General features: G+C 44.5%; 1 protein-coding gene across 1 annotated transcript in view; it reads left to right on the forward strand.

The window, feature by feature from the left end:
* PIBF1 (progesterone immunomodulatory binding factor 1) overlaps positions 1-14,706 on the forward strand; it is a 104,720-nt gene that overhangs the window by 16,379 nt on the left and 73,635 nt on the right. The window contains exons 7-8 of the mRNA XM_056861922.1: positions 1,043-1,224; positions 2,329-2,454. Coding sequence (XP_056717900.1) covers positions 1,043-1,224; positions 2,329-2,454 — 308 coding nt within the window. The remainder of the gene's footprint in view (positions 1-1,042; positions 1,225-2,328; positions 2,455-14,706) is intronic.

The following is a 14,706-nucleotide window of genomic DNA, read 5'->3' on the forward strand; positions in this document are numbered from 1 at the left end:
TACAGGGTGTTCACGATTTTAGATACACATGTGTACTGTCTGGATCAGGGATCCCCGGTCTTTGAGCTTGTGGGGTGCCTTTGGAATTCTGAGACAGCCTGGATGGGAGGGGGGAACCACAAAATGGCTGCCGCAAGAGGCAGAGCCAGCCATAAAATGGTTGCTGCAGCTTACCTTCAGGTACCCAGTGAAGATCCTTGTGCTGTGGTGGCAGCTGCTGCCAAAGCAACATTTTAAAAAAATCTGTGCAGCCATCAGAAGCCCTGCTGGCCAAAAGCCCCACCTGGCACCACCCGCTTTCTAAAAAACACTTGGTGGGCACCAGAAAAGGTGTCGGAGGTCAACGGGGAGTCCATGAGCACCACATCGGGCAACCCTGGTCTAAATAAATGCTTTAATGTTTTCTCCCTTACCTGCTACACTGTCGATCTGGTAAACAGTATCTTAATCTTTACGATTGGTGATATCAACAAGAATGCTTTACTCTTAGACTGAGGCCATTTATGCATGGGAGGTTTTTCCTTGGATTTGCCACTCTCTAGATGCACATTTTTCCCATCCAAAATTGTCAAAATTCAAAAATAAGCCCCCATGCATAGTTTTGAGCCTGGTTTCAGTAGCGGGGGTTAAAGGAGAGTCAAAAGGATCTGACCGGTTTTCATACTCTTATTTTCAGAGCCTAAATATCAAGAAAGAAGGGGGGGGGCGATCAGACTCCAAGCAGAACGTAATAATTCCTGAATGATAATCCAAAATGATATGCCTGTGATTAAAGCAACAAGCTTTAAGCATATCAAGGTTTTACACCGGGCCACATGCAGAGAAAGGTACGAGCATGGTGTCATAATAAATGTACCTGAAAACATGGAACTGGTATAAATTTGAATCCCGGTTGTTCAGCAAGTAAGGTGTGACCCCCAGTGAGGAAATGCAGCTTTGTGTCCGCTGATCTGACCTGGGAAAACATTCTTTACTGGCCTCTAGTGTGATTGTCAGTTAAAATACAGTCTGCCTCTTTGTATCATGATTGTTTTGTTCGTAGGTTGCGACTTTACAGCAGTCTGTCACCTTGCTGCAAAAGGATAAGGATTATCTCAATCGTCAAAACATGGAGCTCAATGTCCGTTGTGCTCATGAAGAAGATCGTCTCGAAAGGCTTCAGGTTCAGCTAGAAGATGCCAAGAAAGCCAGAGAGGAAATGTATGAGAAATATGTGACCTCCAGGTACGTAATTCTGTTCAGGTTTTCAGCATCACCAGATGTTTCATGACATCAGAGGACTGTTGGACAAAGCTGTGTACGATAAACATAAGGAACGCTTATTGGTCAGTTTATCAGAATTAAGTGGACTGATGTCATTGAAATCAGAATCTGGTTTAATGGGAGGATGTATGCTGAAGAAACCATAATAATAATAATTAATAAACTTTTGTTTATACCCCTCCCTTCCAGCCAGCGTGGTGGTGTGGTTAAGAGCGGTGGTTTGGAGCAGTGGACTCTGATCTGGAGAACCGGGTTTCATTCCCCACTCCTCGACATAAGTGGCAGAGGCTAATCTGGTGAACCGGGTTGGTTTCCCCACTCCTCCACATGAAGCCAGCTGGGTGACCTTGGGCTAGTCACAGCTTTCTTAGAGCTCTCTCAGCCCCACCTACCTCACAGGGTGCCTGTTGTGGGGAGGGGAACGGAAGGTGATTGTAAGCCGGTTTGATTCTTCCTTAAGTGGTAGAGGAAGTTGGCATATAAAAACCAACTCTTCTTCTTCTCAGCCAAGCCAGACTCAGAGTGGCTGCCAACATAATCAATATACAACATTAAACAAGTTACAAAATCCAAAATTTAAACATTAAAACATTCTGACACGCTGAGATTTAAATTTCCTTCTAACTCTGTCTTTGGCACCCAGTTGGATCCCAGTAGGGAGAGATGTTTCGATGGTGACCGTAGATGGTTTTGAATGCTGTATCACAGATTTCACAGATTTCCTGTCTCGGGGGCAACAGGCCAGACTAGCAACTTAGGCATGTGGGAAAGTTAACAGCAAAATCGGACAGAGCCTGGTAGGTGATGAGGAGAAAGGGAAAGAGGAAGGGAGAGGGGAGGGACAGGCAAACCCTATAAAGATAATTCTGGCATTACAGCTAAAGGGTTTAAATTGCATTTCCCCCCTGTGACTGGCCTGGAGTATTTAATAGCTACCAAATAGTATGCCTTGTTAGCATTAGAATTTTGGATTCAGTCACTAACCTTGGAATTAAATGGGAGAGAAACAAAACCCAAACACTTAAAAAAACCCATGATATTGCAATTTTTAAAATTGTTTTTCAGAGACCATTATAAAACAGAATATGAAAACAAACTGCATGACGAACTAGAACAAATAAGGCTGAAAACAGGCCAGGAGATAGAACATCTTCGGACAGCAACAAAGGAAATGTATGAACGTGAAAACAGGTAAATGTTTTAGAAATAATGGCTCACAAGATGCGGGTTTTTTGTCTGTTTTTAAGATACTTGCTGCTTGAGAGCCAAACTAGGACTGGAGGGAATCCAGTTCAAATCCTCACTGAGCCCTGAGGTTCACAGAGTGATCTTCCTTTGGTTCTTGTAGGTTATCCGGGCTGTGTAACCGTGGTCTTGTAACCACGGTTACGCAGCCCGGATAACCTACAAGAACCAATGAACTCTGACCGTGAAAGCCTTCGACAATATTTTGATCTTCCTTTCTCTGCAAGTAAGAAACTCATGGTCTCTTAGCCTCGCTTACTTCACAGCAGTGTTGTGAGGATACAATGGAGAGAACTGCTGATGCTCCCCTGAGCTCCTTGAAGGAAAGGAACGAAAATAGAAGGGTTCTGACATGAATGATTGGGGACCGCTCCATTTTTCCCGGGGTGGGCACTGCTCCAGCACAGCTTTTCCCATGCTTAGGCAATGTTGGGGGCTCTAGGCAAGATGGTAGGATGCTCTCGTGGTGGTTCTGGCCATGGTAGTGTTGCCCAACTTTCCAGGAGGGGGCAACGGGGGTGTCGGACGGAGATGCGTTTTTTGAGTCTTTACACGCCGCCAGTATCTTCTGAGGTTATCTTTCATGGGAAGGACCTCTTCTACAGCAACTCTCGTGCCAAACTGAAATATGAGAAGTCCTTTCTCGTGAATAACTCTTAAGTTGAGTAGGAAATGCTAATTTCAGCCTAGCAGCTGGTTTTCTTTGCAGTCCATCTGAAAAATATACTTGTTGAGCGAGCGTGGTGAAATACGTCTTGGAACACAACACCTGTAAGATGTTATTCAGTTATTGAAAAATAAAAGCTAGCCCAGGTTAACTTTCTCTGTTCTGGATGTCCAACTTCTGTTGGTCAAGGCATGCTGTATCTTCATCATCATGAAGCAGTGGTAGTATAATGCTTTTGTCAGGATCAATGGAAATCTCAAGACCTTTTTGACATCCACACAGCTCTTTTTTCGGTCAAATGATTAGTAAAAACAAAAGGAAGGGGAGAGAAATGTTCCAAAGCTTGGTGGAATGTCTGCAGTTAGCTTGTAACCGTTAACATGACATACAAGATGCATTCTGCTGATTTAATTAGGTTAAACAGTGATAGATGCAAATCAGATTTCAAGTTCCATAAAGAGCTGTTAAGGTAGACAGGAAAGGAACCGTTTCTCTCCCTTTTAAAATGTCACAGCTAACATTAATTTGGAGTAGTAGAAAAGGGCAAGAGTCCAGTAGCACCTTAAAGACTAACAAAAATATTTTCTGGTAGGGTATGAGCTTTCGTGAGCCACAGCTCACTTCTTCATATTTGGAGCTTATGGGTCACATAGATCACTTGAAAGCCAGCAAATAAAACTTAAATGAGGAAGATGGCAGTCTACACAGATACTTATCTGTTGGTTGATTTGTTACTGTCTGTGTTTTTATTACAGTGCTTTAATTTAATTGTTCTAAACCCAGTGATTGTATTAAATATTGTAAGCTGCTTTAAACACTGTTGAGGAGATAAGAGAAAAATCTGTAATGAAAAAGCTTCACCAAATGTAGAGATCACAGGTCTCTGTGGAGCTAGAGAACTTTTGAAGTGTGGGGTGTTTTTTTTAAAAAAAAGGGTAGTAACTTGCAACTTGTTGCAACATTGATGCAAAGAGTCCCCATGCCAAAATGTTGATGTGAATTGGCTCTGTATATCTTCTCAGGCGGTTCAAACGTTGGCCTTCAGAGTGCCTTTTTTCTAACCCATAAACTGGCTCTAGCCCATTTTTTTTTCATAGCATAATTTCAGTCCCGTGAAGGCCTTCCTTTTTTTCTCTGTAGAATTTTTATTGACAAGAAAAATTTTAACAATAAAATTGAAAATAAAAGTCCCCTTCCCTCCCTCGTGTTAAGTGCCCACCCACCCCCCATTGTGACTTCCGGAGAAGTACCCCTTAGCTTTATATAATCCATTATTTATTTTATTTCCCTTTACTACAGTATTTTATTTACAACTCTTTCACAATCTTCATAAAATCAATCTTTGCCGTGTTAGCCCAATGTACAAAGGGCTTATGCCAATCTCTTTTAAACTCTTCTACATCATTCCCATGTAGACTATTAGTTAATTTGGCCATTTGTACAAAGTATAATAGTTTATCTCTCCAGTCTTTTAAAAGAAGCCTAGTTTCTCCCTTCCAGGTTTTAGCTATTAATTTTCTTGCAGCCGTAAAGCTATAATGGCAAATTGTCCTATCTGCCTTCTCCATTCCTTTTGGTAAAAGGCCTATTAGGCAGGGTTCCGGTTCCAATTTTATATTTCCATAAATCAAATTATTAGTTTCTCTTATAACCTTTTTCCAAAAATTTTTAACTAATTTACACGTCCACCAAGCATGGAAAAATGTGCCTCTTTGTTCCTTACATCTCCAACATTTATCAGAGATAGATTTGTCAATTTTGGCCAATATCTCTGAAGTTATATACCATCTATAAAACATCTTCTACATATTCTCTCTTATACTACTAGCAATTGTAAATTTAAATTCTTTTTTCCAAAGTCTTTCCCAATCTTCCAGATGAATATTGTGTCCTATATCTGTTGCCTATGCAATCATGACCTTTTTGACTCTCTCTTGCTCTAGCTTATAGTCTAATATCAGTTGGTATATTTTGGAAATCAAACCTTTATTTTCCGATTCCGTGAAGGCCTTCCTGAGCCTCATCCATTTTTGTACCATATACATTTGCTGCAAAGCATTTTATTGTGTGCCATCCATTTGTTCTACCATAAAGCATGAGGAACACATGAAGCTGTCTTATCCTGGATCAGACCCTTGGTCCATCAAAGTCAGTATTGTCTGCTCAGATGGACAGCGGCTCTCCTTTGTCTCAGGCAGGGGTCTTTCACATCACCTACCTGCCTAGTCCCTTGAACTGGAGATGCTAGGGATTGAACCTGGGACCTTCTGCATGCCACTGAGTCAAAGGAGAGAGAGCTGTAGCCCTAAAACAAAACCATGCTTTTCTTTTCTTTTTCTTCTTTTTTTTATACTTATATTTATAGCCTGCCCTCCCCCTTCATAGGGCGGGTAGCAAGCCGCTCAGGACGGGTAACAACAATTTAAAATACGCTAAATAAATACATAGATTAAAACTAAATTAAAACAGTACAGTAGATAGCGCTGGAAAAGCAACAGTGTGCCTAGTGCATAATGTGGGAGCCCCCCCCTCCCCCAAGGTCCAGGCCAGGAAATAGATTTGCGATGTACCAACAACTTACAAATATTCAGCTGAGCTACTCCAATCTGGAGCAGGAGTTAATATTTGAGCTAAAGGTGTGGAAAATGGGGAATAATGGTTTGGAGAATAGGGGTGTATGGAAAATAGAGAATAGTGTTTTGGAAACTAGGGTGTGTGTGTGTGGAAAATGGGGAATAGTGGTTTGGAAAATAGGGGGCAGGTCAGGGGAGAGCCAAGATTACCTGTCCTATTCTGCGAAGAAATCAGATGGAAGGAGGAGGGATCTAGCATGTGTTGGGAGTCTGGGGCAGTTTAGCAGTTATCCAGGATCAGAGGTTATCTTTTCCTGGCTCTGAAGCCAGGTTAGTTATACAGTAATGTTTGGCCCATAGCATAAAGTGAGTTCTTGTCAGGAAGCAAAAAGTTATGACAGAGGATGAAGGAATACTTGAGAAAACTATAGAACTGACTAGAGAGCACCAGGAAGAGCAGTTTTTGATTGAATTATTCAGGATTAAGAGAGCAGGAAGTGTTAAGGTGAGTCATGTATTGGGCAGGAGCTTTGGGGACAATGGAGAGCATTGAGTCGGAGATTCCAAACTGTCGCAGGGCACTTACCATCCCAGTTATTTTAATGGTCAGTGATTGCATATTATGTGAAAGACAATATGGGAACAGGCACCTATTCTTCTTGCCTGGTGTGGCTTAATTGCTGTGGGCACACCCTGATTTCTCCCAAAGGGGCTTTCTTGGAAGCAGCTGCCATCCCTGCTGCAAGGTGCACTGCTTTGGAGCGGTGGACTCTGATCTGGAGAACCGGGTTTGATTCCCCACTCCTCCACATGAGCGGCGGAGGCTAATCTGGTGAACCGGGTTGGTTTCCCCACTCCTCCACGAGAAGCCTGCTGGGTGACCTTGGGCTAGTCACGCTCTCAGCCCCACCAACCTCACAGGGTGTCTGTTGTGGGGAGAGGAAGGGAAGGTGAGTGTAAGCCGGTTTGATTCTCCCTTAAGTGGTAGAGAAAGTCGGCATATAAAAACCAACTCTTCTTGTTCTCCTTCACTGCTGCACAGTTCCCTGTAAGACACAAAGCGTGGCAGTTGCTCTCCATGTTTGGCATGTGCCTCGTGGGACTTGCTCACAGCGTTTCCCTGGCAGCACATCCATTCAGGCTGGGAGGGAGGGTGTGCAGATGAAAGGGGGGCTGGCAACAACAGCTCGGCCTTACAGGCTCGACAAAACGGAATTAGATCGTTTAAAGCTCAGGCTTCCATAGGCAGAGTGTTCCAACAGGTAGGGGCCAGGGCTGAGAAGGACAGCTAGATAGCCTTCGGGCCAGGGGTTACCAGTAGATTGTCAGATGATGACTGTAAAGCTCTCGCGGGCATGTACTGGAGAAGACAGTCCCGAAGATATGTGGGTCCTAGGAGGAGGCTGAAGTTGGTTCCCTATTCCCAGTTCCTTATTCACATTTCCTAGTTTCTGAATGATTTTGAGGACATTTCAAAAGCTCTGCACCCCAAGATATGGATTGGACCACCAGATATCATACACCCCCACATTCAGGGGACGGTGCCCTTCGAGATGGTGCATGCTGGGTCCTGGTCCAAAGTCCGGTTCTTGTGCCAGCGGCTCCCAAGTGGGGTGACACAGGTGACCCATACAGACCCTGCACCCCAAAATATGAATTGGACCACCCCAAATGACACATCCCCACACTCCAGAGACTGTCCCCTCCAAGAAGACATACAGCGGTGCCCGGTCCAAACACCGGTTCTGGTGCCATTGGCTTCTTTTTGGTTCCCCCCCCCCAGAAACCTGTATCGCAAAGAGGTTTTGAATAAGGAACTGGAGCTCTGCACCCCAAAATATGAATTGGACCACCACATATCATACACCCCCACATTCAGGGGACTGTGGCCTTCGAGATGGTGCATGCTGGGTCCTGGTCCAAAGTCCGGTTCTTGTGCCAGCAGCTCCCAAGTGAGGTGCCCCCAGGACCAAGGCACATGCAGACACTGGGGCTCAGCTGCACCCCAAAATAATCTTTAGACCACCCCAAATGACACATCCCCACACTCCAGAGACTGTCCCCTCCAAGAAGACATACAGCGGTAACCGGTCCAAACACCGGTTCTGGTGCCATTGGCTTTTTTTGGGTCCACCCCCCCCCCCAGAAACCTGTATTCCAAAGAGGTTTTGAATAAGGAACTGGAGCTCTGCACCCCAAAATATGAATCGGACCACCACATTTCATACACCCCCACATTCAGGGGACTGTGCCCTTCGAGATGGCGCATGCTGGGTCCTGGTCCAAAGTCCGGTTCTTGTGCCAGCGGTTTTCAAGTGGGGTGACCCAGGACACTGCACCCCAAAATAATCTTTGGACTACCCCAAATGAAACATCCCCCCACTCCAGAGACTGTCCCCTCGAAGAAGACATACAGCGGTGCCCGGTCCAAAAACCGGTTCTGGCTTCTTTTTGGGTCGTGTCTCCCCCCCCCCCGAAACCTGTATTGCAAAGAAGTTTTGAATAGGGAAATACTGTCTCCTGCAAGAGGACATACAGTGGTGCTCGGTCCACACACTGGTTCTGGTACCACCTGTTTCTATTTGTGGTGGCCCCTGAAAATCTTGTATTGTGAAGAAATGTTTTGGACATTTGTGAGCCTTCTGCACCCCGAAATTAAGTTTTGAGCACCACATATCATACACCACATATCATACATTCAGAGCACTGTGCACTTCAAGGGGGTACGTGCTGGGTCCTGGGTCAAAGGCCAATTCTTCTGCCAGCTGCTCCTAAGTGTGGTGGCTCCAGGACAAATGAGAAGTTATCAGCCCCCTTAGCATATGTGTTAAAGATCCACTTGCAGGTCACTTAGTAACTGACAGCAGTTACCTAAGTAATTATTATTCTATTCAGGGATCTTGGAATCATTCCTTCTTCCTGGGAAAACTCTACCCAAAACCATTTCACTCATCTGGAAATGTATAGCTAATACTTAACAGTACTTTTCCCGAATAATCTGGGTATTGTGCGTCTCTGTTTCTATCACCTGTCCTTTCTAACTAAATGTTCAAAGGTAATATAAAAGTTCATTGTCCCTGGCAATGTTTCGTTGCCAGTGAAGGTTGTGTTAGAACAGTTGCAATGTGTAGTGTGCAAAGCTCTGACTCTCAGCTTTCCCATCCTCAAATGTAGTTCCCTCAGTGGTCCAATGTGGTGGTCCAATTCATATTTTGGGGTGCAGAGCTCCAGTTCCTTATTCAAAACCTCTTTGCGATACAGGTTTCTGGGGGGGAGTGGACCCAAAAAGAAGCCAATGGCACCAGAACCGGTGTTTGGACCGGGCACCGCTGTATGTCTTCTTGGAGGGGACAGTCTCTGGAGTGTGGGGATGTGTCATTTGGGGTGGTCCAAAGATTATTTTGGGGTGCAGCTGAGCCCCAGTTAAAAGAACCAGGCATCTCCAGTTAAAAGAACCAGGCAAGCGGGTGATGGAAAGGACCCTTTTCTGCCTGAGACCCTGGAGAGCCGCTGCCGGTCTGCGTAGACAATCCTGACTTTGATGGACCGAGGGTCTGATCCAGTATAAGGCAGCTTCGTGTGTTCATGACTTAACCACAGGACCTCTGTCTTCGTTGGATTTAGCATCACGCGGCCCTGTTTTGAAACCGTGCATTTCATTTGAGTCACCCTACATTCTTGGGTATTTGGTCACTTTTCAAAAAAAAATTCAAAGTGTGGAATAGTAGAACTGATCATTACTAAATGGCCGCAATCTACACATCTAATTTTGAACATGGGTTGAGATTGCAGATCCGTACACCAGATTGGATCCAAACTAAATTTTCCTCTCCCTCAAAGTGTTCCTGTCAGCAGAACCAGAGCATTCCTGCCTCCTGCTAATTTCCTGAAATTTCCTGAAATACTTCTCTTGAGGGACCGGGGACCCTTGGGAACAGCGCGAGAAGAAAATTGGCGGTCTGCAGCAGGGAGAGGACATTACTGGAAATTACCTCACCCCATCTGTTGGTGGAAAATGTAGTCTGGATCCAACTCAGTGGGGCCAGGTTAAAAAAAAAAAAGGTGGGGGGAGATGTTTCTACAAATCTGGGGGAGCCTCTGAGTTTGCTGAAGAAGCTTTAAAAACAATAAAGGATGGGATTAAATAAAATGAAGTTTTGAAATGTTGGGATCTTGCAAGATTACCTCATAGAATCTCAGCAGCCGTTTTGGATTACCTAGGGCCTAGGCAACAGGAGACAACATCACCAAGGTATGTGGCTGCCGTAGTAATCAAAATGGGTGCCGCGGTTTCATTTTAAAGCTTTAGGTGCTTTGGGGGCGGATTGTCAGGCAGGAAAACGAGAAGGAAACTGGAGGTGGCTGAACTTTTAAATTGCCCTTGATATCATTCAGGAAATTTCAGGAAATGTGAATTAGGAACTGGGAACCAACCTCAGGCTCCTCCCAAACGGCAGGGGAAGAATGCCTAAGATTGGGGGGAGAACAGGGGGAAAGAAAAATGGGAGGGAGGGAAGGAAGCAGGGAAAGGGGAGAAGCTACCGGGGTTAAGAGGAGAAGGGAGAGTGGAGTAACATACAAAGGAAGCTGGGGCAGTGAGATAACCCTCCCCCTGAGAAGAAGAAGAGTTGGTTTTTATATGCCAACTTTCTCTGCCACTTAAGGGAGAATCAAACTGGTTTACAATCACCTTCCCCTCCCCCCAACAGACACCCTGTGAGGTAGATAGGGCTGAGAGAGCTCTAAGAAAGCTGTGACTGGCCCAAGGTCATCCAGCTGGCTTCATGTGGAGGAGTGGGGAAACCAACCCGGTTCACCAGTTTAGCCTCCGCCGCTCATGTGGAGGAGTGGGGAATCAAACCCGCTTCTCCAGTTCAGACTCCACTGCTCCAAACCACTGCTCTTAACCACTACACCACGCTGGCTAACGGGTTCCCTGCTCATAGCCACCACTGCTTTTCCTAGAGCCGGTGGTTAAGAACTGCAGACTCTAATCCAGAGAACCGGGTTCAATTCCCCACTCCACCCCATGAAGTTTGCTGGGTGACCTTGGGCTAGTGACAGTTCTCTCAGAACTCTCCCAGCCTCGCCTACCTCACAAGGTGTCTGTTGTGGGGAGAGGAAGGGAAGACGATTGTAAGCCGCTTTGAGACTCCTTTCGGTAGAGAAAAGTGAGATATGAAAGCCAATTCTTCTTCTATGCGGCAGTTTCAGTTTTTAGAAGGGGAAGGGCGCACTTAACACTATACACTGCCTTTCTATAAAATAACCTTTATAAAGTGGTGGTAGGGCTGATTAAGTCCTGACCTTGATGGCCCAGGCGAGCCTGATCTTGTCAGATCTCAGAAGCTAAGCAGGGTCAGCCTTGGTTAGTATTTGGAGGGAGACCACCAAGGAAGTCCGGTGCGACTTGACAGCACTACACACACACACACACACACACACACACACACACACACACACACACACACGGCTGATAAAATAGAGCCAGTATGGTGTGGTTAAGAGCAGTGGACTCTAATCTGGAGAACCAGGTTTGATTCCCCGCTCCTCCACATGAATCCTGCTATGTGACCTTGGGCCAGTCACCAGTTCCCTCAGAACTCTCTTAGCCCTCGCGGAGGCAGGCAATGGCAAACCACCTCTGGACGTCTCTTGCCTTGAAAACCCTACAGGGTCGCCATGGGTTAGCTGCAGCTTGATGGCACACACATAGGACTGATAAAAGGTGAATTCCTCACACAAAAAATAGGAGCAAACTCTGCCTTGCTAGGGGCAGAAGCTTAAAAATAGGAGCAATCCATAAAAGATGTAACATTCGCAACTCCAGGAGGCCATGATAGAGGTTTGTGCACATATATGAAAATGAATTTAAGATTTTAAACAGTTTGGCAATTCTGAAAGCTACCAAACTAATAAGGGTAAAAAAACTCTATTAGTCCTTATTTTTCTTCTCCTTCCCGGGCCCTAATCATCCAAATTATACTGACCGCAAACTGCATCGCTGAGGCCAACAGAAATCTTTTGCCTTCCATGTACAGACTTGTGTGACATTATGTAAAAACGGCTCTCAAGGTCTGCTTGTTCATGAGGCTTTGACAGATATAAAAACGGTTGCATGCAATGCTGCAAAGAATATTGGTCTGGAACCAGTTGGCAGAAATCATTTTCTCCATGAAATTATGGTTTTATTTACTGCCAAATCCTAAATGTCTTTATGATTTAAGGAACATTTGCAAAGAAGAATCTTAAAAACAATACTTTATTTTTATCCCTGCTGGGGGAAGAAAGGGTGTGGTGAACCGGTGAATCACTCATGCTTCTCTTAATGCTTCTGTTTTGAAACATAGACATTTTTTGTTTTGTGCCTTTTTGAATGTAGTAACTTCTTGAAATTATGAGTTTAAAAGTTGCCCCATATTTTGAAACTCAAATCGCTGGTCTCTGCTTGTGGCCTCCGAAGTGACTGAACTGAGTTTTCTCATTGGTATTGTATCGCAGTCTCACCCTGTTTTTCCAAATTTGCCTACTTGAAAGTAGGCCTCCAGAACTGCACATTTCCTTCCTTATGTCTCCTTCCATAAGCTGATCTGCATTATTTACTCTCGGTGGTTCCTAGAGCTTGATCTGCTTTATTCAAAGAATTGTATTGTGGAGACAAAAGGCTGTAGGCAGCCATGTTGACTGGTAGTGGGGGCGGGATCCAGAAACTGAGGCTGTTGCAGAGTTATCAAAGCCAACCTGTGAACAAGCTTGCACATTCCCAAGAACTCTTTCATCAGCCCGGCTGTTTATTATGACAAAACGGACAGGGAGGGGGAAAACAGATGTTTCAGGGCAGCTTCTAATCTGCAGTTGGGAATACGGAAAGTATTGCATAGTGAAATAGGGCATGTGGCACAAAACAGGCTTCAAGATACACCGAAGGCTACTGGGACCAAGAGCCAAGAAATAGCCATTCTCCTTTTTGAAAACATAACAGCCAGGAGTCGATCAGATAGCTCCCCAGCAATAATCAAAACACATGTCCCCTCATATAACAGACAGCAGAACATGGTAGTCCTTACGCTAACAAAGCTGGATGTTCATTTGCAGATGATGCTTAGATTGGCAGAAAGACAGGGCGTAAGCACTCCAAATACACAATCCATCTGAAGAAGAATAGCTCTCCAAGAACCAATAAAGTACCATGTTAGTTCTAATGCAGCAACAAAAGAAGATGACACAATCCTGGCACTTTAAAACACTGCCAGATTTATTATGGCATAAGCGCTCGCTAACTGTGTTCATCAGATATGTGAAACATCACCCTGTTTGCAAATATTTATCAGAATGCCCAAGTGTAGGAAAAAATGGAAGAAAGTGGGGCTTTTGAGGAAGAGGAAGAAAAGTTGGTTTTTATATGCTGACTTTCTCTACCACTTAAGGGAGACTCAAACCGGCTTACAATCACCTTCCCTTCCCCTCCCCACAACAGACACACTCTGAGGCAGGTGGGGCTGAGAGAATATGACTAGCCCAAGGTCACGCAGCTGGCTTCATGTGCAGGAGTGGGGAAACAAATCCAGTTCACCAGATTAGCTTCCGTCGTTCATGAGGAGGAGTGGGGAAACAAACCCGGTTCTCCAGATCAGAGTCCACGCTCCAAACCACTGCTCTTAACCACTACACCACTCTCGCTCTCACGGAAAAACAACAGATAAACTCTGCGATTGTATGTTTTGCGTTTAGTGGCCTTTGCATCCCACAATTTACTTTTTTTTGCTGGTCAACCCACAAATTGTCACTGTGGTTTGAAGCCAGCTGTTACTGGCCTGGGGTAAAACCATATCCCACCACAGTATTTCCTGTAACAATAAGATAATTCCCAGATTGGTCAAACGTTATACTAACAGTGTTCCTAAAAGGGAAACCATTATATAAATGTAAAGCATGAACACACTTTTGTTCATGCTCATGAGTCTTACTCAAATTAATGAAAAAATGGAATAGGTTTTACTTTAAAACTTTTTTGTAACGTGTGTTGCTTTTTCCCTTTCAATTTTTTTTTGCTTTGTCAACAAATAACATCACTTTACAACAAGTTTAAATACCGTACATTTTCTGGCGAATAAAATCTTTTTCACAGTGCAGCTTGGGCAAACCTTGACATCGGGGATTTTGTTTGGACTGTGAAATGTTAACAGCGTTTGAGACTGATATAAACTCTGCATATTTACTGTTAAAAGGGCTAGTATAATGCTTGGTTTAAATCCCCGTCCGTGAGAATTAATTGCAAAAAAACGAAGAGGGCTGACAAGTTTTCCAAGAATGCAGAGTTCTATGGCACTTAAAGACTGCCACCTTCTGGGGTAAAGAGTTTATAGAGTATTGTCCACTTTTTAACATACTGTATATCTGTTTACAGAAAGTCCATTTTTTTAGGTACAGTTTTTCCAGAGAAAGAGAGAGGCCATAGCCTTAAATAGTCAATAGAATAGTTTGGTTAATATGAGACCTAAGGAGAGAGGGTTTTTTAATATGAGATTAATATGAGGCCTAAGGTGAGAGGAAGGGAAGGTGATTGTAAGCCAGTTTAATTCTTCCTCAAGTGGTAGAGAAAGTCGGCATATAAAAACCAACTCTTCTTCTTCTAAAAAAAATACTAGTCTTATTTTTCTGTGGTTTGAGTTTCTTTTGGTTGTCCTTTTCCAGGGATAAAAAGAGGCCTGTGGTGCAGAGTGGTAAGCTGCAGTACTGCAGTCAAAAGCTCTGCTCACGACCTGAGTTCGATCCCAAGGGAAGTCGGTTTCAGGTAGCCGGCTCAAGGTTGATTCAGCCTTCCATCCTTCCGAGGTCGGTGAAATGAGTACCCAGCTTGCTGGGGGTAAAGGGAAGATGACTGGGGAAGGCACTGGCAAACCACCCCGTAAACATAGTCTGCCTAGTAAATGGCAGGGTGTGACATCACCCCATGGG

This window comes from Euleptes europaea, chromosome 16, assembly GCF_029931775.1.
Source record: "Euleptes europaea isolate rEulEur1 chromosome 16, rEulEur1.hap1, whole genome shotgun sequence".
NCBI classification, from domain to species: domain Eukaryota; kingdom Metazoa; phylum Chordata; class Lepidosauria; order Squamata; family Sphaerodactylidae; genus Euleptes; species Euleptes europaea.